Source organism: Cervus elaphus, chromosome 13 (genome assembly GCF_910594005.1).
Source record: "Cervus elaphus chromosome 13, mCerEla1.1, whole genome shotgun sequence".
Taxonomy (NCBI): Eukaryota; Metazoa; Chordata; class Mammalia; order Artiodactyla; family Cervidae; genus Cervus; species Cervus elaphus.
Genome location: NC_057827.1, coordinates 25,017,297 through 25,041,380, shown reverse-complemented (window position 1 = coordinate 25,041,380; position 24,084 = coordinate 25,017,297). Strand labels below are relative to the sequence as shown.

At 46.2% G+C, this 24,084-nt stretch overlaps 1 protein-coding gene and 1 long non-coding RNA gene across 3 annotated transcripts in view; both read right to left on the bottom strand.

The window, feature by feature from the left end:
• Positions 1–2,662: 2,662 nt before the first annotated feature.
• The window catches only part of LOC122706914, a 40,688-nt gene continuing 19,266 nt past the window's right edge, over positions 2,663–24,084 (bottom strand). The window contains exons 2-6 of one of the 2 annotated variants that reach the window (XR_006344502.1): positions 20,331–20,456; positions 15,021–15,130; positions 14,490–14,682; positions 10,894–10,978; positions 2,663–2,709 (exon numbers count right to left, since the gene is read on the bottom strand). This is a non-coding gene — a long non-coding RNA (uncharacterized LOC122706914). Of the gene's footprint in view, positions 2,710–10,314; positions 10,979–14,489; positions 14,683–15,020; positions 15,131–20,330; positions 20,457–24,084 lie in introns of those variants that run through there. The other variant, XR_006344501.1, reaches the window with a different exon arrangement.
• LOC122706912 (60S ribosomal protein L26-like) lies at positions 22,704–23,228 on the bottom strand. The gene has a single exon (XM_043922489.1). The coding sequence runs from the start codon at positions 23,187–23,189 to the stop codon at positions 22,752–22,754; it is 438 nt and encodes a 145-aa protein (XP_043778424.1). The 5' UTR covers positions 23,190–23,228; the 3' UTR covers positions 22,704–22,751.

Sequence of the window (24,084 nt, the reverse complement as noted above, 5' to 3'; positions counted from 1 at the left end):
CCCTGCATCAGCAGACAGATTCTTATCCACTGTACCACCAGGGAAGTCCTGGATTGCTGGGTCTTATGGTAAATGCAGCTGTAGTTTTATAAGAAACTGCCACACAATTTACCAGGGTGGCTATACATTTTATAAGAGATCCAGTTTCTCCACCTCCTTGCCAGCAGTTGTTGTTATCACGGTTTTCTATTATGGCCCTCCTAATAATTGCATAGCAAGGCCTCATTGCGGTTTTAATTTGCATTTGCCTAATGGCTAATGATGATGAACATCTTTTCAGGTGCTTATTTGCCATCCCTATCTCCTCCTTAGTGAAACGTCTGTGGCCCATTTTCTAATTGGACTGTTTTGTATTTTTGATTTACATAAATAGCATTTTGTCATATACCTCATTCTGGTTTTTTTTTTGTTTGTTTGCTTTTTTATTCCACAGACCCATCCATACTGCTCTGGACACATCTTTTTTTAAAAAAATTTTTGGGGGGCTCTGCTAGGTGGGTCTTTGTCACTGCTTGGGCTTTTCTCTAGCTGCGGCAAGCAGGGGCTACTCTCTAGTCGTGGTGCACGGGCTTCTCGCTGCAGCGGCCTCTCTTGTTGCGGAGCACAGCCTCCGGGGCACGCGGGCTCGGCAGCTGTGGCTCCCCGTCTCTGTAGGCGTAGTGCGCTTAGTCGCTCCACTACATGTGGGATCCTCCCAGATCAGGGATTGAACCCGTGTCTCCTGCATTGGCAGGCAGATTCTTTACCACTGAGCCACCAGGAAACCCTGGACACATCTCATCTACTGCTGCTAGCTGCTGTGGGGTATTCCAAAGTGTGGATCTGCCACATTTTATCCATCTACTCCCCAAACTGCCTACAACCTCCCACCCCCATGAAGAAGTCTGCAGTGACTGTCTTCTTCCCTCTTTACCATATGGGCCATGTGAGAATCTCTTGCAGATTCTTCTAAGGGTATGACTTGCTGTGGGTCACAGGGCACCCTGTCCACATGCCCACCAGACATGGACCCCTGCCCTCTGCCAACTCCTAGCATTATCCAGCTGCCTAACTTTTCCAGTCTAAATGATATGAAGTTTTAACACTGTATTTTTAAATCTCTTTATTATTTCTTTTATTTTAAAAAAAGATTATCTATTTATTTTTGGCTGCACTGAGTCTTCACTTTGCTCAGGCTTTGTCTAGTTGTGGTGAACTGGGGCTTCTATTCACTGTGGTACTCGGGCTTCTCATTTCGGGGGCTTCTCTTGTCTTGGAACATAGGCTCTAGGCACACAGGCTTCAGTAGTTGTGGCTTAGCTGCTCCGCAGCACGTGGAATCCTCCTGGATCAGGGATTGAACCTGTGTCTCCTGCATTGGCAGGTGGATTCTTTACCACTAAGCCACCAGGGAAACCGCAACATTTTATTTTTAAAATTAAGTTTGTTTGCGTGCTAAATCCCTTCAGTGGTATTTCTGACTCTTTGTGAAACTATGGGCTGTAGGGTTCCTCTGTCCATGGGATTCTCCAGGCAAGAATACTGGAGTGGGTTGCCATGCCCTTCTCCAAGTTTACCAAGGCATAATTTACACACAATGATAGTGACACATTTTACACTCATTTCCTTGAATTTTGACAAGTGGATATATCTGTAAACACAAGACAAATCAGTCCCATCAACCCTAAGCGTTCCCTTTGTGATCAGTCTACCCTCCCCATCTCCACAACCAGTGATCTGATTTTTATCACTAAATTTTTCTGCCTCTTCTAGAACTCCATACAAATAGAAGCATACAGTATGTACTCTTGTGTCCAACCGCTTTCACTAAGCATAATGCTTTTGAGAGCTGTATCAATAGTTCATTCTTTTTTTTTTTAATCACTGAGTAGTATTTATTGTATGAACATCAGTTTGTTTCACCTACTAATGGACATTTGGGTTATTTCCTCTTTGGGAAGTTTGGGGCTATTATAACTAAAACTGCTAACATCTATTGCTTTAATTTATATTTCTCTGATTTCCAATACATCTTAACATCTCCTTCTGTATTTGTTAACTTTTAAATTCCTCCTGTAAATCACCTTTTTTTCTTTGCCCATTTTCCTGCCATTTGACTTGCAAGAAGATTTTCTTACTGACTTGCAGAAATTACTAGTATATTCTGAATCTAGATATTAGTTCTTTGTTGGCTTTAGAGATCATAAATATATTCTCCCAATTTTGTCATTTGTTAACCTTGTCAATGAACTCATACTTGGGCAGTAATCAAATCAATTGATTTTTTTTTGCCTTATGGTTTATGCTTTTGAAATTTTGCTTAATAAGTTAATTCCTATCCCAAGGTCACAAAGATATTCTTCATTATTTTACATTATTAACTTCATAGTCTTCTGGACACATTTAGGTCTTTAACCCAAAATTCACTTTTTCATGTGGTGGTAGATTTCATGAGATTCAGTTTTGTTTGTTTTTCATAAGGTGAATCACTTTTCCCATTATCACATTCCTGTGGCTCTCAAACTTGAACATATATAAAAATCACCAAAACCTTGTTGAAAGCACAGATTGCTTCTCACTCTTGGGCATATACCCAGTGTTCAGTCGCTCAGTCGTGTCCAGCTCCTTATGACCTGATGGACTGCAGCCAGCCAGGTTCTTCTGTCCGTGGAATTTTCCAGGCAAGAATACTGGAGTGGGTTGCCATTTCCTATTCCAGGGGGCATATACCTAGATAAAATTATAATTCAAAAAGATACATGAACCATTATGTTCATAGAAGCACTACTTCCATTAGTCAAGATATGGGAACAACCTAAATGTCCATGGACAGATGAGTGGATAAAGAAGATGTGATACACACATACAACACACACACAAAGATACACACAATGGAATATTACTCAGCCTTAAAAAGAGTGAAATAATGCCATTTAAAGCAACAGGGATGGACCTAGAGATTTTCATACGAAGCAAAGTAAGTCAAAAAGAGAAAGACAAATGCCATATGATATCACTTATATCAACATATAGAACCTAAAATATGACACAAATGACCATATTTATGAAACAGAAACAGATTCACAGACATAGAGAGCAGACTTGTCATTGCCAAAGGAGAAGGGGGTGGGAGAAGGAAGAACTGGGAGTTTGGGATTAGCAGATTCAAACTATTGTATATAGGATGGATAAACAAGGTCCTACTGGACAGCACAGGATATTGTCTATTCAATATCCTGTGATAAACCATAGTGGAAAAGAATACAAAAAAGAATATATATATAAAACGGAGTCACTTTACTGTATAGCAGAAATTAGCACAGCATTGTAAATCAACCATACTTCAGTAGATTTTCTTTTTAAAAAGCACAGATTTCAGAGTTCTCTGGTGGTCCAGTGGTTAAGAATCCACCTGCCAATGCAGGCTGCACGGGTTTGATCCCTAGTCTGGGAAGATCCCACATGCCACGGGGAACTAAACCTACACCACAATTACTGACCCCAAGCTTTAGAGCCCATGAGCCTCAACTACTGAAGTCCCTGCACCCCACAGCCATGCTTCACAAGAGAAGTCACCACATTGAGAAGCTCACGCACCACAACTAGAGAGTATCCCCCACTCACTGCAACTAGAGAAAGCCCTCACATAGGAACAAAGTCCAAGCCATAAATAAATAAATAAGTAGCACAGATTTCTGGGCTCCACCCAGCTGATACAGGTGGGACCCCAAAATTTACATATCTAATAAGTTTCCAAAAGATGAGATGAAGCCACTGCTACAGGTGGAAAAAGCAAACTTTGAGAACAACTGCCAAAAAAAAAGTAAGGAAAATAATTTAAAAATAGGAAAAAAAAAAAAGAAGAAGAAGAAAGAGAAAGAAACAAATAGAAAAAAGAAATGAGAACAACTGCTATATACTTAAAACCTTTACCTCACTGGGTTTTTTTCCCTGCCTCACTGGCATCCTCCATAATACTGGGCACTTCTTGGCTCTCCTCCATCCTGCACCCCACCCCCCATCTCCCCCGGGTCTCTTGGAACATGAATCCACATCCACACATTTCAGGATCACATCCCCATGGCTCTCCTGAACCACACTCTTCCACCCTCTGGTAAATGCCCTGAGGTTGTCCACCCACCTCCCAGCCACTCCCCTGTAGTCACTGGAGACTTAGGCACGTGGCTCCCCGTTTTTCTCTCCAGCTAAAGCCCTGTCATTGTCCTTGATGACTTCAGCATCCACGTGGGAGACACGTCCTAAATCTGGTTCCTCAAGTCTCCAAGGACCTCTCTCCCTCACCTCAGCCACCGCGCCCAGTTACTGGAAGTAATTGGCCCCATTACCAAGGTCCTCAGTTCAGGAATCACTTTCTCTGGCACAGTCTCTTTTCCTTCCAGCTCTCTTCTTTAGCATACTCCCTCTGAGCCTCCTTGGCTTCCTAGGCGGCTCAGGGTTAAAGAATCGGCCTGCCAGTGCAGGAGACACAGGAGTCAGGGGTTCAGTCCCTGGGTCAGAAAGATCCCCTGGAGAAGGAAACGGCAACCCACTGCAGCATAGTTGCCTGGAGAATTCCATGGACAGAGAAGCTACATGGACTGGTGTGCTGTATAGTCCATGAGGCTGAAGAGTCAGACACGATTTAGGGACTAAATGACAGCGACAATCCATGGTTCTATATCCCCATATTCAACCAACCACAGATTATGTAGTATTGTACATATTTATTGGAAAAAATGTGCATGTAAGCAGACCTTCACATTTCAAACTCTTGTTGTTGTTCCTGGTTCCACTGTACATACATACACTAATAGCCCTTGACTCCCATCCCTCCCATCCCGCTGCCTGCTCCTTCCCATCCCAGAGCTCTTACCCGGAAGGTTCTCCTCCAGTTTCAAGGTATACCGAGACTGGGAACTCCTAGTTCAACCCTTAGCAACGCTTCTCAAACTTTCATATATAGCCGGATCACCTGGGTATGTGTATCAATGCTAAGTTGCTTCTGTCGTGTCCGACATTTTGCAACCCCATGGACTGTAGCCCTCCAGGCTCCTCTGTCCCTGGGATTCTCCAGGCAAGAATAGTGGAGGGAGTAGCCATCTCCAGGGGATCTTCCTGACCCAGGGATCACCTGGGGGATCTGATTAAAATGCAGATTTAGATTCTGAAGATCTGGAATGGGGACTAAGATCCTGCATTTTAATAAGCTTCTGTGTGCTGCCTGCAGGGGTTGTGCTCAATCATCAAGCAGTAACCCTTTGGACCCCCGCTCCCAGGTGTCAGGAACGCCTCCTCTGACCTTCCCATATTATATCTCCACCATCAGACACTCTGGGCACCATTTGTATCCTCCCTAGCACTTTACCCTATTGTCATTTGACATTTGAGCTTGTGATTATTTTTTTAACTCTTTTTTTTTAAATAAAAAAATATATATTTTTAAATTTTTTGACCACATGGCATGTGGGATCTTAGATCCCCAGCCAGGGACTGCACTGGAAGGTGGATTCTTAACCATTGAACCGCCAGGGGGGTCCCTGTTCTTGTGATTATTTCATCACAGCCCACGCCCTCAGAGGGCTTCCCAGGTGGCACAGTAGTAAAGAATCTGCTTGCCAACGCAGCAGATGCAAGAGAAGTGGGTTCGATCCCTGGGTTGGGAAGATTTCCTGGAGGAGGAAATGGCAACCCACTCCAGGATTCTTGCCTGGGGGTCCATGGACAGAGGAGCCTGGCGGGCTGCAGTCCATGGGGTCGCAAAGAGTCGAACACGACTGCCTGACTCAGCACACACACACTCTCCCAGAAAATGAACCTTTCCAGAGGCATAGAACATTTCTCTCTTGGTTTGTTTGCCATTGTGTTGGCCTTGTATCACCTCACTCACTGCCTGATACCCAGCAGGTGCCCTGCTATACCCAAATGTAAACCTTTGTAGGAAATATGAAGGCATACACTGTTCGGTCGGTCAGAGGAGCAGTTCCCACTCCCACCCTGAAGTCCCAGGCCCCTTTGTTCTCCTTTCAGCCCCTCTCCTCCCTCTAAGCTCAGGCTCCTGAGACCAGGAACTGAGCAAGTGAGGCAGGAGACTTCTGGGCTCAAAATCTCTGCTCTGCACCCCAGACAATCCAAAGGAGAGAGACCCAATGAACCTTTCCTGTTCCTTGGAAACTGATCTCCTTTTTTGTTGTGGTTGTTAGGATTGTTGTCCAGGATTGTGTGGAAAGGGTTAAAGCACTTACAGAAAGGGAAGGACCGCCCTCCAGCCCTGCCTGAGATGCTCTGCGAAAGGTCAGATGTTTCCAGAATCTTAACAGACAGCCTGTGTCTGTTTAAAGGGAAAGACAACAAGTTCTTGGGCTCCCAGCCAGCCCTCGTGGGCAATTTTCGCCCGGTTCTGCAGGCACCCAGCCAGACGCCTGGCCAGAGAGCACACCCACCCACCCCCTGCCCCCTCTAGATGGCCCTGGGCAGGCCAGGAGCTCTCTCCAACCCCCAGCCTGGAGCCCCTTCCCCTGGGGAAGGCTGGCATCTGATGAACAGGGCATGCATACCAACTCTGGGGCCTGTGATACACCAGGAATGATGGGGGAGGGGCGACTTCCTGCGGACATTGAATCTTTTCAGCTGAAAGGGACTGTATTCTGACCCTGTCATTTTAGAGATGAAACTCAGAAAGGGGTGGCTGTGATGTAATGTAAGAATATCCTGACCCAGAATCAGGAAAACCCCGGGTTCAAAATGCAGTTCAGGAGCCATGAGCTGTGTGATCTCAAGTACAAGCCTTTCTATGTGTCTGTATCTATTTGTAAAAAGTTCGTACAAATGCTTCCCATCCCAGGTAGCTTGCCCAAGGTCACACACACACACACACACACACCCCTCAAGGTTTTCTGACTTCCAGACAAGGGCCAAGTCCCCTCCGGAGGTGAGCAGGTTACATTAAATGATCACAAAATGTACCTGGAGACACAGTTAAATAACTTGGCCTTTTACTACTTAATCATGTTCTTTGTGCGAAGAAAAGAATTCCTACTCTTCCTACTCCCTGGAGGGAATAATCGCTAATATTCTGGCTTTCCTAGTGGCTCAGATGGTAAAGAATCTGCCTGCAATGCAGGAGACCTGACTTCAATCCCTGGGTCTGGAAGATCCCTTGGAGAAGGGAATGGCTACCCACTCCAGTATTCTTGCCTGGAGAATTCCATGGACAGAGGAACCTGGCGGGCTACAGTCCATGGGGTCACAAAGAGTCGGACTTGACTGAAGGACTTTCACTCTCACTTTCCTACCCCCTGCAGGCAATAATTGCTAATATTCTGGCATTTATCCTTTCAGAATGTCAAAGCATATATAAGGTATATACTCTTTTTTTTTTTCCCCCCGAGCTAAGCAGTTTGTGAGATTCAACCTGAAACAGGAATTGAACCTTAGCCCTCAGCAGTGAAAGCATAGTCATCACCACCAGGAAATCACCAGGGAATTCCCTATATATTCTTTTCAACAATGAGATCATAGGAGATCTATCTATGTACTCCTCCATCTACACTTTTACATATATATTGCTCTTTCTCATGTAACTTTTCCATGGACAATTGACATCCTTTCATGTCTGGATATAGCTGGATAAACAAAAAGCATTCTATAGTTTGTTTCAACCCCCATGTCAAGACATTTAGGTGTTCAGTTTTCCATTATGAGTAGTACAGATCCATCTTTACTCATTTGTTCTGTCATTTTCTTAGGATGAATTCCTCACTGAGGACTGCTGGATCAAAGGGTCTGATACATGCCACAAAATTGTGCTCTACAAATGCTGTGAGGATCATTATTTCCTCAGACAACAGATTTAATATGAATGCCGGTCCTCCTTTAAATAGAAAGTGTTCTCCCTCACCAGCACACTCAGCTTCAGATGGGAAGCAGCAGAGCCCAGAAGGGCTGAATGGGGCCGGTTGATGCAGGGCAGATATTTTGCACCTGACCCTTGGCTACATCTAAGCAGGCAGTAGCCTGGCTAATAAGATGCTCCCATCTCCAAGCCCACAGCATGTCTGGGGCCATGGGATACACAAGAAACTGATCCAGATATTTTCCATCTAATAGATGGAAAGGGGCTTTCTTTCCCCATATTTCCTGGTCCACCTGACCTCCAGCCCACCAAACCACCACCCTCAAGCACTCTTTATTTCCTAGTTAGATAGCATTACTTGTGTAAACTACTGTTTATTATAGGTTTCATTTCCACTATTACATTTCATCTCTACGTTGGCCCGGAAAGCAGGTGCATGCGTGTTCAGTCATGTCCGACTCTTTGCAATATCATGGACTGTAGCCTGCCAGGCTCCTCTGTTCATGAAATTCTCCAGGTGGAAATACTGGAGTGGGAAGCCATTTCCTTCTTCAAGGAAGCAGGTACAGGTGGGAAAATTGAGTCTTGGGCAGATCAAGATCTTGTCTAAAGGAACACAGCAGGTAATTAACCTACTTGGGATTCAAACCTAGGTCTTACTACCAAACCTGTGTTTTACTTTAAAATTACTATAGAACTAGTATGTATATCAGTTCAGTTCAGTTCAGTTCAGTTGCTCAGTTGTGTCTGACTCTTTGCGACCCCATGAACCGCAGCATGCCAGGCCTCCCTGTCCATCACCAACTCCAGGAGTTTACCCAAACCCATGTCCATTGAGTCGGTGGTGCCATCCAACCATCTCATCCTCTGTTGTCCCCTTCTCTTCCTGCCCTCAATCTTTCCCAGCATCAGGGTCTTTTCCAATGAGTCAGCTCTTTGGATCAGGTGGCCAAATTATTGGAGTTTCAGCTTCAACATCAGTCCTTCCAATGAACACCCAGGACTGATCTCCTTTAGGATGGACTAGTTGGATCTCCTTGCAGTCCTAGGGACTCTCAAGAGTCTTCTCCAGCACCACAGTTCAAAAGCATGAATTCTTCGGTGCTCAGCTTTCTTTATTGTCCAACTCTTACATCCATACATGACCACTGGAAAAACCATAGCCTTGACTAGATGAACTTGTGTTGGCAAAGTAATGTCTCTGCTTTTTAACATGCTGTCTAGGTTGGCCATAACTTTTCTTCCAAGGAGTGTCTTTTAATTTCATGGCTGCAATCACCATCTGCAGTGATTTGGGAGCCCAGAAAAATAAAGTCTGTCACTGTTTCCACTGTTTCCCCATCTATTTGCCATGAAGTGATGGGACTGGATGTCAGGATCTTAGTTTTCTGAATGTTGAGCTTCAAGCTAACTTTTCCACTCTCCTCTTTCACTTTCATCAAGAGGCTCTTTAGTTCTTCTTCACTTTCTGCCATAAGGGTGGTGTCATCTGCATATCTGATGTTATTGATATATCAACGTAAACACAAAAGCCTCAAAAGATGCAGCTGGTTTGCAGTGGGTAGTAGACATTACCAGGGCTCACCAGTATTTCTAGCCTCCTTTTTCTGGATACATAGGAGGACTGTACTCTCTGGAAGTTAGGTGCAGCCACATGATCTGTGGTCAGTGAAACGTGACGGAAAGTGACACATGTCCCTTTGGTGGGGGGGTGATTTGAGAACCCCTGTGTGGTTCTCATGCCCTCTTCCATGGCAGTGGTGAACCCTGAAGCCTCTTGGGGGCTGGTGACTTCATAAAAGTCTAATGATGACTAAGGTGCTGAAAACAAAGTCCTGAGCCTATGCAAGCCACATTGGGAATTCAAGTGTGGGCAAGAAATAAATCTTGGTTGTTTTAAGCCAAAGATGTTCAGAGGTGTTTGTTACCACATCATAACCTAGTCTATCCTGACTGCTGCCAAGTGGTGATGGGAAGTTTCATGTCTTGGTCTAAATTCTTCTGTAGTTTTTATCCTTTAACAAGATATCTATTTATAATTTTAAAAAATGAGTCATAAATGGATACCAGGCAAGAACCTAGGGTCTAACACAGGGAACTCTGCACAATGTCATACGGCAGCCTGGATGGGAGGGGAGTTTGGGGAAGAATGGATACATGTATAGATGGCTGAGTCTCTTTGATATTCACCTGAAACTATCACAACATTGATAATCATCTATACCCCAATACAAAATGAAAAGTTAAAAAAAAGTCATAATACACATTCACAAAATTGACAGCATAATACACACCCTGCTATGCAACTTCTTTTATTCTTTTTTTATTTTTTAATTTATTTTTTGCAGCACTTGGTCTTCCTTGCTGTTCTCGGGCTTTCTCTAGGTGTGGCAAGTGGGGGTTACTCAAGTTACAGCATGTGGGCTTCTCCTTGCTGTGGCTTCTCTTATTGTGGAACACTGGCTTAGTTGCTCCGAGGCATGTGGGATCCTCCTGGACCAGGGATCAAACCCGTGTCCCCGGCACTGGTGGATGGAGTCTTATCCACTGTGTCACTAGGGAAGTCCCTATTTCATTAATTTTAATGGCTTTATAGTATTCTATTCTCTGAATATACCATAATGTTTTACAACTGATTACTATTGACAAATACATTGGTTGTTTCTGGTTATTCTCGAAATACATGCTCCAAGCTACAGCTAGGCTGTTGCAACATTTATGAAAAGGAAGGATTACTATTTACTTTCTCTTTTTTTGGTTCAGATCTTGCGGTTAGTTTCTAGCCTGAGCTCAGCCCTCTTAAGAGAGATGAATAAGCCAAGTCTGCCCGCACCCCTCCCAGGATGTATGGAGAAGGAGGCTGAAGGGCACCTGTGCGTGTGCATGCGTGAAGGCTGGGTGCTGGCCCGGAAGAGCAGGGCAGGCGAAGCACGTACCGGTACTACCTGGGCTGGACTGACCCTGACTCATATGTTCAGGAAGATAAGTTAACGGCCTGGAAACTCCAGAGCTCTGTGTGAGCTCTGACTCACTGACAATTCTCCATAAGCAAGTCATCTCACCTTTCAGTTTTCTTCCCAGTGCCACCACACGATCTTTGGGGAAGGGCTGTGACATACATCCATAGGAGCTTGAGAAAGATGAGAGCTGTTCAAAGAGAGTGCCAAGAGGGTTAGAATTGTTGGTCTCATTCATTGGAAGGTGTCGAATGACTCATCACATTCGTAATTTTGAACAGCCCCCCAGTGGAGGGTCTATGAGTGGCTGACGCAGGCTGACCTGCATTACATTCCCAGAGTGATTGGACTGAAAACAACCGTCACATGCCTATCAAGACCTCTTTCCACCCTTTCTCTTCAGCGCGTGAGTGCTAAGTTGCTTCAGCCATGTCCGACTCTTTAGGACCCTGTGAACTGTAGCCGGCCAGGCTTCTCTGTCCATGGATTCTCCAGGTGAGAATACTGGAGTGGGTTGCCATGCCCTCCTCCAGGGGATCTTCCCAACCCGAGTCTCTCATGTCTCCTGCAGTAGCAGGTGGATTCTTTACCATTAACACCATCTGGGAAGCCTGTACTATTTAGAGACACTGCTATAATTCCAAGGTAGGGAAGAAACTGGGGTTTCTCAGCCAAGAAAGAGGGCATATTTTAGAGTTTCCCTGGATGTGACTCAAGGGTTACATATAGATCACAGAGCTCAAGAAAACCTTAGAATCAATTGTACTTCAATTTAAAAAGATTTTTTTAAAAAATAAAATGAAATAAATAAATAAATAAAAATAAAATGAGAAAAAGAACGTTGAAGACCAGAGTACTACCCCCTCATGCAGTAATTCTGAGTATGTGCTTATCTGTAAGACAACCTAAGGGAAAAATAGGTTTGGAATGTGGATTTTTCTCTTTTAAGGCATTCTCATATCTGGTCTGGAGTCCTGAAAAGAGTTTCTGAAGTCTCTAGTCCTGGTTTGGCACCTATGACGCATATGACCTTAGGCATGTTCCTTAAGCCTCTGGGCACCTCAATTTTCTCATCTATAAAACGGGGCTTCTGATCTTGCCCGACCTGTCTTACAGGTAGGTGTGACATGCGGTTTAGATGAGGCACTGCGTAAGAAAGTGTTTTGGAAATCAAAGCAACTTCATACCTGCAGAGCTCCTTCACTACAGCTCCGGTCCACTGCCCAGACCACAGAGGCATGAGGGACACCGAGCCCTTCATTCACAATGGGTCTTGGGACCTCCCTGGTGGCCCAGTGGCTAAGACGCTGTGCTCCCAGTGCAGGGGGCCTGGGTTTGATCCCTGGACCAGGAACTAGATCCCACATACTGCAATTAAAATATCCCTTGAGCAGCCAAATAAACGAATAATAATAATAAAAAATATTTTAAGTGAGTCTTATATAGGACTTCCCTGGTGGTCCAGAGGCTAAGAGCCCACCTTCCCAGTGCAGGGGGCCTGAGTTTGATCCTTGGTCAGGGAACTAGATCCCACTTGCTCCAACTAAAGATCCTGCATGCTGCAACTAAGACCCAGGACAGCCAAATAAATAAACATATTTTTTAAAGTGAGTTTTACAGAGCAGGTATCTAGAGAGAGTCCCTGAGCACCAGGGACTGTTCTAGAACTGGGGAGGCAGCAGAAAGAAATAAAGACTAGGCCCTTCCCTCTGGGAGCTTATGTTCCAGTGGAGAGGCAGACAACAGAAAGGGAGACAAATTAAAAACAAGGACAGAAGAGCCTGGCAGGCTACAGTCCATGGGGTGGCAAAGAAGTCAGGCACAACTGAGGGACACACACAGACACACAGCTTCAGAGAGAGGTGAGTGCTTCGAGTGAATGGAACAGGATGAGGTTGTCAGGGAGGGATGAGACAGGGGCTAGATTAGGGGGTGACCAAAGAGGGCTTCCCTGAGGAGGTGACACCTGAGAACTAGGATCCAAGTGACAAGGACAGCCCCTAGAAGACCCAGAGCACGAAGTGTCCCAGTGTCAAGGGACGGCCAGCGCACAAGCCCCGAAGCAGGAAGAGACTCCTGTTCACAGAACCTGCAGAAGCTGACGGCTTGGAGCTGCAGTGGGATAGGGCGGGCAGGGCCACAAGCCAGGGCTTGCAGCGTGTTTTCTGGAGAGGGGAATGACACAGGATCTCGTTTTGTGTTGTACTAAGATCAGCCTCCAAAGGGTTGGGAGTTCTGTCTCTCACAGGCCGTGTTGGGGGCCCCGAGAAATGTTTAGGGCCGTCAAGGGCTTTATCCAGGAACCAGCCCAACCTCCTGAACAGTCCATGGGGTCCCTAGTTCCTACTAGGGAAACTGAGAGGTATAGAGAAAAAGTCACTTGCCTAGGGGGACCCACTATTTCCTTCCCCGGCTGGCATTCAACCCCAGGTCTCAGATACTGGCCCCGAGGCCCAGCCTCTCTCCGCCTCACGGGGCCACCCCATAGATGGAGGATGGGAAGGAGCCAGAAGATGGGCCCAGTGCCCCAAGGCTTCCTGCTTCAGCCAGTGAAATCCCTGGGCTGGGCTCCAGAAAGGAAGGGCCTTGTCCAGCTGGGCCCTGTCCTGCATCACCAGGCCCAGTCCTCAGCCCTCAGCTGGCAGGGATGGGGGGGCTAAGGGGGGCGGTCAGCTCCAGGAGCTGAGCCAGCCGAGAGCAACCTGATCGAGCAGGAAACAGGCCTGCCGCCAGACAAAGCATCACCCAGCACCTGGAGCCTTTGTTCCCTAGCTGCCCGTTGCAAACTTTCCCAGGCACCTGCAGCCGGGCCTCAGGAGCACCTGGGCCAGGAAGGGGCTCCCACGGGATCTGGTTTTTCTGCAAAAGGGAGTGGCCTGACTTGTGACCCGGAGGGAGGTCTTGTGACATAATAACAACAACAAACAACAATAGGTCCTCTACGTGTAAGAGGCAATTCATCTAACCCTCCCAACAAACCCAGGAGGTCTCTACTAATTATTCACGTACTACAGATTACGAAATGGAAGCACATGGAGATAAAGTGACCTGGGCCAGGTCATGCAGTATCAGGAAGAGAAAATAATACGGGCTTTTGAATCAATGAATCCCAGCCCTACTTGTGCCTGTGACCCTCGGCAAGGCATTTAAAATTTTCCAAGCTTGTCATCTTGTTCTGGTCTCAGAGGACTGCAGTGCAGATTAAATGATATGAGATATACAAAGCCTCTGGCACATGGCTCCCCATCCAGACAGGTTTTGCTCCCCACCTCCTATAGCTCTGTGACCATGTTACCATCACTGGGCCTCAGTTTCCTCATCAAAAAAATAGGTACAATAACACTACCCAATAGGGCTAGTGAAAGCCTCATGCTCTTCAGATAGGAGTGCCTCATCTTTTGAAAGGAGGCGACAGAGGATGAGATGGTTGGATGACATCACCAACTCAAAGGACATGAGTTTGGGAGATGGTGAAGGGCAGGGAAGCCTGGCATGCTGCAGTTCGTGGGGTGGCAAAAAGTCGCGCACTTAGCAACTGAACAATATCTTTTCAAAAGGCCCCATTCCTGAGACCATCCTAACAACTCCATTTTACAAAATTGCCATCTCTGCTTTTTACCAAAACAAACAAAGAAACACAAATAGAAAAACCAATCTTAGAGCCATTCTCCTTTTTGAGACAAAAAGCCAATATTACTCACACTGCTTGGCTTGGAAGATTTTCTCAGAAGGAAAACCAGAAGTCACAGGTTCCAGGATTGTCTCCAGTTTCACACTCTGAGACCGACGACCCACCCATAGCAGCTGTGACAGGACAGACAGCTCATGCAAAGTGCAGGGAAGATCCACTGGGGATTTCAGCCCAAAACAAAACAAGACACTAAACTCCTTTTCCTGTAAATGAGCCAATATTGACCAAGATTTTATTATCAGCAAAGGCACTATGTACATGTATGTTTCCCCAGTATCATGGAATATATTGATATGTGAGAACACAGTACCACCACTGTTGTGGATACCCATCAGGGTGGTGGCCTCAGCTCTTCCCAAAGGCCACATCTGTTTTTCTCAATCACCTTTTGGGGGATCAACTGCCCTTTTTCTAGTCCAACTCAGCCAATCATGTAAGGGCTGCCAATCAACCTACCTCACTGCCCCTGGTTAGCGTGACTGGTCCAAGAGAAAGGTAGGGAATAAAAAACAAAACAAAACAAATCTAGCAGAGTTTTTACCAGAATTTCAAAATTGGAGCTGGAGAGGAAAATCCTATTCTTCTTGGATTTGGTGAGCTTGAAGGATGTAAGTCCGGACCACTGACAGCCATCTTCTGGGTGGAGAAAGCCTGTTTGCAAAAGCAAGGGATAAAGATATCAAAGAGAGAAGCCATTGTGAATAGTAGGGGATCCTGATATAGTCCCAGATTGCTGTTGTCCCCTAAGAAAGTGAAAGTGAATGTCGCTCAGTCATGTCTGATTCTTTGTGACCCCATGGACTGTAGTCCATGGAATTCTCCAGGCCAGAATGCTGCAGTAGGTAGCCTTTCCCTTCTCCAGGGGATCTTCCCAACCCAGGAATCAAACCGGGGTCTCCTGCACTGCAGGCGAATTCTTTACCAACTGAGCTCTCAGGGAAGCCAGGTCATCCCGTAAGGTAGGCTCAACCCTTCCTGCCCATCTCCTAGTATGTGTTTAAATGAGCCAATAAATTCCTTCCCATCCCTTGTGAGTGAAGAGACCTGCCTAACCCAGCCACAAAGCATCGGGTGGTAATAAACACAGCAGTTGAGTAGGAGAGATGTCACAGGCAGGACCTGATGACTTGCCAAGTGAAAGTTTTAGGCAATCTGGACTGTGAAATCCGAGACAGACAAGATCATCTGATTCATTCAAATCAACAAACACTTATCGAGCCCCTCCTTACACCGGGGATGGTATTAGGCATTCAGGATGTAACAGTGAATGGGACAAACCAGGTACTTTTCCTCCCTGTGGAGTAATCAGAAGGGACTTCCTGGAGCTGGTGAGGTTTGAGGAAGTCTCCAAGAGTGGTAAAACCTGGCCAGACTGAGGGTGATGGGGAGAAAAGTGTGAATAAAAATATGGAATATGGAGACATAGGACTTCCCTAGTGGTCCAGTGGCTAAAACTCTGAGTTCCCAATGCAGAGGGCCCAGCTTCGACCCTTAGTCAGGGAGCTAGCTCCCCCATGCCATAACTAAAACATCCCACATGATGCAACTAAGACCTGGAGCCACCAAATAAGTATTTTTTAAAAAGAATGAAAAAAACGAAAAAAAGATATGGTAGCACAACATACGTGTCCATGAGGGCCCACTGTCTTGTATTTCCATGGTGCCTGGCTACAGGCCACACTCAACACAGGTTGATGGCCTGGTATGAGTAAGTGAATGAATACGTGAATGAAGCAAAGTCCAAGTCATTTGGAGGAAGAGCAGCCATTCAGCTCGACTGCAGAAGAGCTACTTTTAGACAAGGTAATGCCAGACCGTAGTGGACCTCAATGAAAACCGTGGTCTCTGCCTGGACCACAGCACACCATCCCAGTTCCGGCCGGGCTGGGCAGAGCTAGCAGGGCAGCACAGTGGATCCCACAGGCCCCTTGGGGCCTCCATCTCTGTTGTGGTTGCCACACCCACGCGCTCTCAGCGTCACCAGCCAGGCTCTGCCCAACACCCTAACCAGCACCCCAGCCACCCAAGGTCATGCCCCAGACACCACCGCCCTCCTGGCTCCTGGGCGAAGCTGCCAACACAGCACTCCTGCCACAGTCTGTAATTTGAACAGGACCTCCTCCCAGCCTGACCGCTCCTGGCCTCCTGCACCCCAGATGTACCCGCTGTGGGAGCTGCCCGGAGAGGAGTGGCCTGTTGTCCATCAAACCCCTGCACCTGGGCTGCGGACAGGAGAGGATTGAAGTCCCTGCTACGCTGAGCCTGGGCACCGTGGGGTCATCAGAGGCCTCTCCTTAGCCCAGAACTAGGGAGACTACGCCCCCTTGTGGCCACGAGCCACCCAGCACCTTGGTCTTCCCGGTTCAGTTCAGTCGCCCAGTTGTGTTCGACTCTTTACGACCCGATGAATCGCAGCACGCCAGGCTTCCCTGTCCATCACCAACTCCCGGAGTGTACTCAGACTCATGTCCATCGAGTCGGTGATGCCATCCAACCCTCTCATCCTCTGTCGTCCCCTTCTCTTCCAGCCTTCAATCTTTCCCAGCATCAGGGTCTTTTCCAATGAGTCAGTTCCTTGCATCAGATGGCCAAGGTATTGGAGTTTCAGCTTCAGCATCAGTCCTTCCAATGAATATTCAGGACTGGTGGGATCTCCTTGCAGTCCAAGAGACTCTCAAGAGTCTTCTCCAACACCACAGTTCAAAAGCATCAATTCTTCAGCACTCAGCTTTCTTTATAGTCCGACTCTCACATCCATACATGACTACTGGAGAAACCATAGCTTTGACTAGACAGACCTTTGTTAGCAAAGGAATGTCTCTGCTTTTTAATATGCTGTCTAGGTTTCTTCCAAGAAGTAAGCATTTTTTAATTTCATGGCTGCAGTTATCGTCTGCAGTGATATTGGATCTCAAGAAAATAAAGTCTGTCATTGTTTCCATTGTTTCCCCATCTATTTGCCATGAAGTGATGGGGCCGGATGCCATGATCTTAGTTTTCTGAATGTTGAGTTTTAAGTCAGTTTTTTCACTCTCCTCTTTCAGTTTCATCAAGAGCTTCTTTAGTTTCTCTTCGCTTTCTGCCCTAAGGGTGGTGTCATCTGCATATCTGAGGTTTTGATATTTCTCCTAGCAATCTTGATTCTAGCTTGTGTTTCATCCAGCCTGACATTTCGCATGATGTTCTCTGCATATAAGTTAAATAAGCAGAATGACAATATGAGCCTTAATGTACTCCTTTCCTGATTTGGAACCAGTCAGTCTGTTGTTCCATGTACACTTCTAACTGTTGCTTCTTGACCTGCATACAGATTTCTTAGGAGGCAGGTCAGGTGTTCTGGTATTCCTGTCTCTTGAAGAATTTTTCAGTTTGTTGTGATCCACACAATCAGGTCTTCCCAGATTATGAAAATTTGCACCATTAATTTGGTGTGTGTGTGTGAGCTCAGTTGTGACCAACTGTTGCAACCCCATGGACTATAGCCTGCCAGGTTTCTCTGTTTATAGAATTTTCCAGGCAAGAATACTGCAGTACGTTGCCATTTCCTTCTCCAGGAATCTTCCCAACCGAGAGATCAAACTCATATCTCTTAAGTGGTTCTAACTAGCAGACGGGTTCTTTACCACTAGTGCCACCTGGGAATTTTTATTTTTATTTTTTGGCCCAGTCACATGGCATTCAGAGCTTCCCTGCCCAGGGATCAAATCCACATCCCCTGCATTGGAAACTCAGAATTCTAACCACTAGACCACCAGGGAAGTCCAGGGGAGTTTTTAAAAAAGAAATAACAATTTTGAAAAGCTGAGAACACAAATCACTTAAGTGGATATCTCAAGGAAACTCATGGTAAAGACTCTGGGGAAAAAAATAAAGCAGACTGTTGGAAAAAGCTATTTTAGAATTTCCAATGCCAAAGTAAAATTTTCTGACTGTAATTTCTTTTACATTTATCTGCTAAGGCAGGACGATGTGATGTCTGAAGATTGTTCTGAAAGAGCAATCTTTTCCAGTTCTATGCAGTCTTCTCATGTTCCATGTTCTTATGGAACATACCTCCCACTTCTGTGATTCTTAACAGCCCTGTCAGGCCAGATGGACGGTAAAGAACTCTCTCCCCCACATTCTTCAGCTTTGAAAACTCAGTTTTCCACCTCCATAGTGTTTGTTTGCAAGGCGGGCAAACCTCTGAGCATCTTTATGAGCATTTTTGTCTGTGATACGTAATACCCGGTACTCGATGCTCATTGTTATTGCTGGTAGTGTTTGTGAGGGAGGAGAATGGAGATTAAAAAACAAAACAAAACGAGAAGACAGATCTTGATCTCAGGGGCCTGTCTACCTTATAGACAATACACACACATGACACAACTTGCAAAGAGTCACAAATTAACAGCAGGGTGTAAACTAAACGTACGAGTGCTGAGAGCAGTACTCAGCGTGAGTGGAAGGCTGCAGACAGGACACTTGCTGGAAATAGCGTCTGAGAGGAGTCTGGAAGAATGCCAGGCCCGCAGACTAAGGCTGTCTGGGCTTGGATAGATGTCAAGGAGGCCAACATGGACGTCCGTAGTGGTTCAGGGGTTAAAAATCTGCCTTCCAACACAGTTGACATGGGTTTGATCACTGGTTGGGGGACTAAGATCCAACCTATTACAGGACAACTAAGCCTGTGTGCCCCAACCACTGAGCCTGTGATCTACGGCCCGGCAGCAGCAACTACTGAAACCTGTGTGCCCTAGAGCCTGTGATCCGAAACAAGAGAAGCCACCACAAAGAGAAATCTATGCACTGCGATTAGAGAGTAGCCCTCACTCCCTACAACTAGAGAAAAGCCCTTGCAGCAGCAAAGACTCAGTGCAGCAAAAAAAGAAGAAGACAGTCAGATGAACCAAATAGCTGAAGACATCAGGCCAAGAAAGCCTAGTGGTCTAGTGGCTAAGAAAGACTCTGTGCTCCCAATGTAGGGGGCCTGAGTTCGATCCCTACTCAAGGAACTAGATCTGCACATGCAACAACTGAGAGTTGGCCAGCTGCAACTAAAAGGTCCTGCATGCCGCAACTAAGACGGCACAGCTAAATAAATAAGTAAACAATATTGAGAAAGCCCAAGGCAGTCATCTTACCCCAAGTTCCAACTTTTTAGGATCATCTCTACATTTGGATTCCACCAGGCTTCTTAACCACTCAGGAGGCAGTCCCTGCTCACAACGGGTAAGGATTGTCTATTACCCTAGGCAGTTGCCCACCCACTGCTTTTGGAACAGCTCACAGTTCATTCTCTGGGCGAGATGTTGCTGTCAGCAATGATCTCAGCATTTGGACCTCTACCTGTCTGGATCTGGCTAGTCCCTGGATGACCCAGTGAGATTTTGTGATCTGGCTTCTGGACAGACCCAATTTTGCTCCTGGCCTCAGGGCAGGGGGCAGGGCATGATTCGGGATATTTTTGGTTCTCAGTAACAGACACCCTACTCGAGCCGGTTGAATCAGTGAGGACGTTTATTGTGTCACTTAATAGGACATCCCACAGAAGGGTGGTCTCCAGGTAAGTGGATACAGCATCTCAGGGAGGACGTAAAGACCAAAATTCATCAGCTTCTTTGTTTACTCCTCCCCTGACATTGAAGATTGTGCCATTCTGCCCTTTGTGCATGAAAACACCTGCTTGCTCACGGCCTTACCAACAGAATGTATTGTCAAACATTTGGAATTTTGCCAATCTGATAGGGGAAAAGTGGTATAACAGTGTCATTTCAATTTTAATTGCTCTTACTATGAACGAATTGAGCATTTTTTCATATACTTAAGGGCTACTTGTTTTTCCTTTTCTGTGACCTTTGTCTTCACCTACCTTGCTCATTTGCCATTCAGGTTGTTGACCTTGGATGCAGGTTTTTTTCCATCTCTCTGCTCTGGCTTTTTCAGTGCTTGCTTCCTGCTCAGGTTGGAACTGAGAGGGCAGCAGCAGTTTCCCGACCTTGAGATGATCAGAAATCAGGAGCGTTACTTTCTGTTTGTCCCTAACCCAGTTCTACTTCCCAACCCTCTCTCCCTTTTCTGTTTCTTCTTTGGTTTCTTATTTGTTGTTGTTATTTGTTTCTTCGGCTGCAAACCATGTGGTTTGCAGGATCTTAGTTCCCTGACCAGGGCTGGAAACTGGGTCCTCTGCAGTGGAAGCTCCGAGTCCTAACCACTGGACAACCAGGGAAGTCCCATCCTGTTTTTCCTTTGGCTAAGGAGAAACTGACTTGCCCAGTTTGCTTTGCAGTGAGGAGTGGCCACGGGACACAGTCCTGCCCAATGAGATGAAGGTGGGAACATGTGAGGGACTTTTGGGGAAAGATGTGGTTAGAAAAAGCACAGGTGTCGGGCTTCCCTCCTGGTCCAGTGCTTATGAATCACCTGCCAATGCAGGGGGACATGGGTTCGAAGACCCCGCATGCTGTGGAACAACACATCCCATGAGCTACAACTACAAAGCCCACGTTCTAGAGCCCTCGAGCTGAAACCACTGAAGCCCGTGGTGCCTAGAGCCTGTGCTCCTCAACAAGAGAAGCCACTGCAGTGAGAAGCCTGTTCTCTGCCAACTAGAGAGTAGCCCCCGCTCTCCACAACTAGAGAAAGCAATGAAGACCCAGCACAGCCAAAAATAAAATAAAATAACACAGGTGTCATGGGCATAGCCTCTTTCTTCTTGTCTTAATATGGACAGAATGGCTGGAGTGGCAGCCTTCTTGACACCATAAACAAAGACAAAGACGGTCACAGAGATGTTGATCTTAGTATCACTAGAACCACCAAACCAATGCCAGGAACCACCTAGCCCCAGACTTTGTATATAGCTCACTGAGTATCTTCACTCCTAAACTATATCTGTTGGTATGTAGGTGGAAGGAGGTATGTTCTGTTACCTGCTGATGAAAACATCTCTAACCAGTGCACTGTGGCTTCCTCTTAGCAGAAAAAACTTCCCAGAAGTTCACCCTTCCTCATTCCCTGGACTTTTCCTCCAGATATTGGTCACACTGGTCCCGAACCAACCACCTCAAGGGGCATAGGATTTCCCTTAGGCTGATGGGGTCACTCATCACTCCTGGGCTGGGGGCAACATTCCCTGAGGCATATGGACGCGGGGAGGAGAGGTGAAAACCAGAGGCGAGAGGTTTGCGGCATTTTTAGAAACGAAGGGGGTGAGAAATGGCTGCTGGGTGGCCAGGCACGGGGTGTCCTGCAGTGAGTGAGACAGTGGGCTCAGCTCGGGGCTGTGACTGGGGGAGCGACTTGTGTGTTGCCTCCATGGACCCACTGCCCCGTCATCCTGCTCTAGGGCACTGCTGGGCTCCACCTGTGTGCAGAGGTTGGCAACCTGTCCCACCTGTCCGGCAATCGGGTCTTGTAAACCATGAATGCACAGTTACATGAACTACATACACCTCTCTCAGTGAGGTCAAAGAAATAGTTGTATTCCTTTAAGACAAAAACTTTCCTTGATAAATGAATAGATTATATTAGTTTATAAAGTCCATGAGGACAGGAGTGTATCTTTCCTGTTTTCTGCTATACCTCTAATCCCTAGCAATTGGTTAAAATTGTTGAACAGAACAGCGCTTTTTGACATAGTTTTTTTTGGGGGGAGTGGGGGGTGCCAAGCAGCATGTAGGATCTTAGTTTCCTAACCAGGGATCAAGCCCATGCCCCTTGCGTTGGGAGTTCGAGTCTTATTTTAAAAATATTTGTATTTATTTATTTGGCTGCGCCAGGTCTTCGTTGCGGCACGAGCCATCTTAGTTGTGGCATGTGGGATCTGGTTTCCTGACCAGGGATTGAACCTGGGTCTCCTGCATTGGCCGCACAGAGTCTTAAGCCACTGGACCACCAGGGAAGTCACCAACATAGACATTGACATCAATCGACCCACTAATCTGGGGGCTCTGGTAATTCAGTCTGCTATCCTCTGACTGAATTACACTGGTATCTGCTCTGTACTTCAGCCTCTCCACTGCCAGACAACAAAAAGAAGTCTGTTTGGAGACCTACTAAATCCAGGATATCTGCTTTTAGCATTTCAAGCCAAGGGTGCTATGGAGCTGGGGATGATGAACCCATTCTGGCGCCCAGGGATCATCGTTTCCTTTTCCGGGCCTTCCCAAATCACCCCTTTATTCCTGTTCAGCCCTCTGGCTCAATGTTTGAAGTCCCCATTTTCTTTCCTTTTATTTATTTATTTTTTTCATTTTAACAGTTTTTAATGAAAGCTGTAGACAAGATGACTTTATTCCTGCATCTTCTCAATTGTTTCTTCCTTATATTTGCCCTTTTCCTTTCCTACTTGGCGAGATTTGGCTTTACATTCGAGGATCTTTTTGCGGTCTTTGTCCAGTTTTAGTCTGGTGATAACCACCTTGCTGGGGTGAATGCCCACATGAACAGTTGTGCCATTAGCCTTCTCCCGCTGCACTCGTTCAATGTAGATGACGTATTTCTTCCTGTAAACCTGGACTACTTTGCCAATTTGCTGCCCTTTGTAGTGCCCTCGTACAACCTGAACTTCATCATCCTTTCGGATGGGCATGGATCGAACGTTGTACTTCTGTCTTAGCTCTTTAGAAAGAGGAGAAGACATAATTTTTCTGCGAATGTGGGAAGGCGCGTTGAAATGCCTCTTTCGATTCTTGCTTCGGTCAGAAGTCACAAAGGGATTGAACTTCATTTTGGTCGCCGGCGCTTCAGCGATGGCCACAGAAGGGAAGAGGCATTTTCTTTCCTTTTAAAATCAAGACCGGCCTTTCCACTCTCTCCAACCCTCCAGCTCATTTTCTGTTGGAATATTTCCAAGACCACAGGCACTGACTCAGCGTCCCATTTCTCGGTGGGAGGGATATAATTAGTCCAGGCCAAAGGACCTTGGGGGCTTCCTTGGTAGCTCAGCTGGTAAAGAATCTGCCTGCAATGCAGGAGACCCCAGTTCGATTCCTTGATCCCGAGATGCCTGGCGGGCTACAGTCCATGGGGTCGCAAATAGCTGGACACGACTGAGCACCTAAGCGCAGCACGCAGCACAACAGACCTTGTTTCAAGGAGCTTGAGGTTCATTCACAAACTTTCCAACCCACCTTGGGGATAGCTAAGAGCTAGTTCCTCCCTGAGTTGCTCGCACACTTCTCCATGCCTGAAAGGCAAAGGTCCCATTGCTGACAGGTTCTGACCTTCCAAGATTCCACTCCCAGCACCTAACGCAGGCCTGCTCTTCCTTTCATCTCTTTGGTCTAAACAAAAGCTCCTTTTCTTTGTCCTCCCTGACAATGTTCTATTACATTTGTTTATTTCCTCCATTATAAAAAATAATATAAGCTCAGGGACCAGTGGTTAAGACTCCAGTGATCCAGTGGTTAAGACCGTTCTGCGATTCCAGTACAGAGGGCATGGGTTTGATCCTTGGTCAGGGAACTAAGATCCCACATGCTGCACAGCATGGCCCAGAAAAATAAATTAATTAATTAATTAAAAGGTAACTTAAAAAAAAAAGGTAATAGCTCATTTAAGAAAATGTAGGATATCCAGCTGGGCTTCCCTGATAGCTTGGTTGGTAAAGAATCAGCATTGCA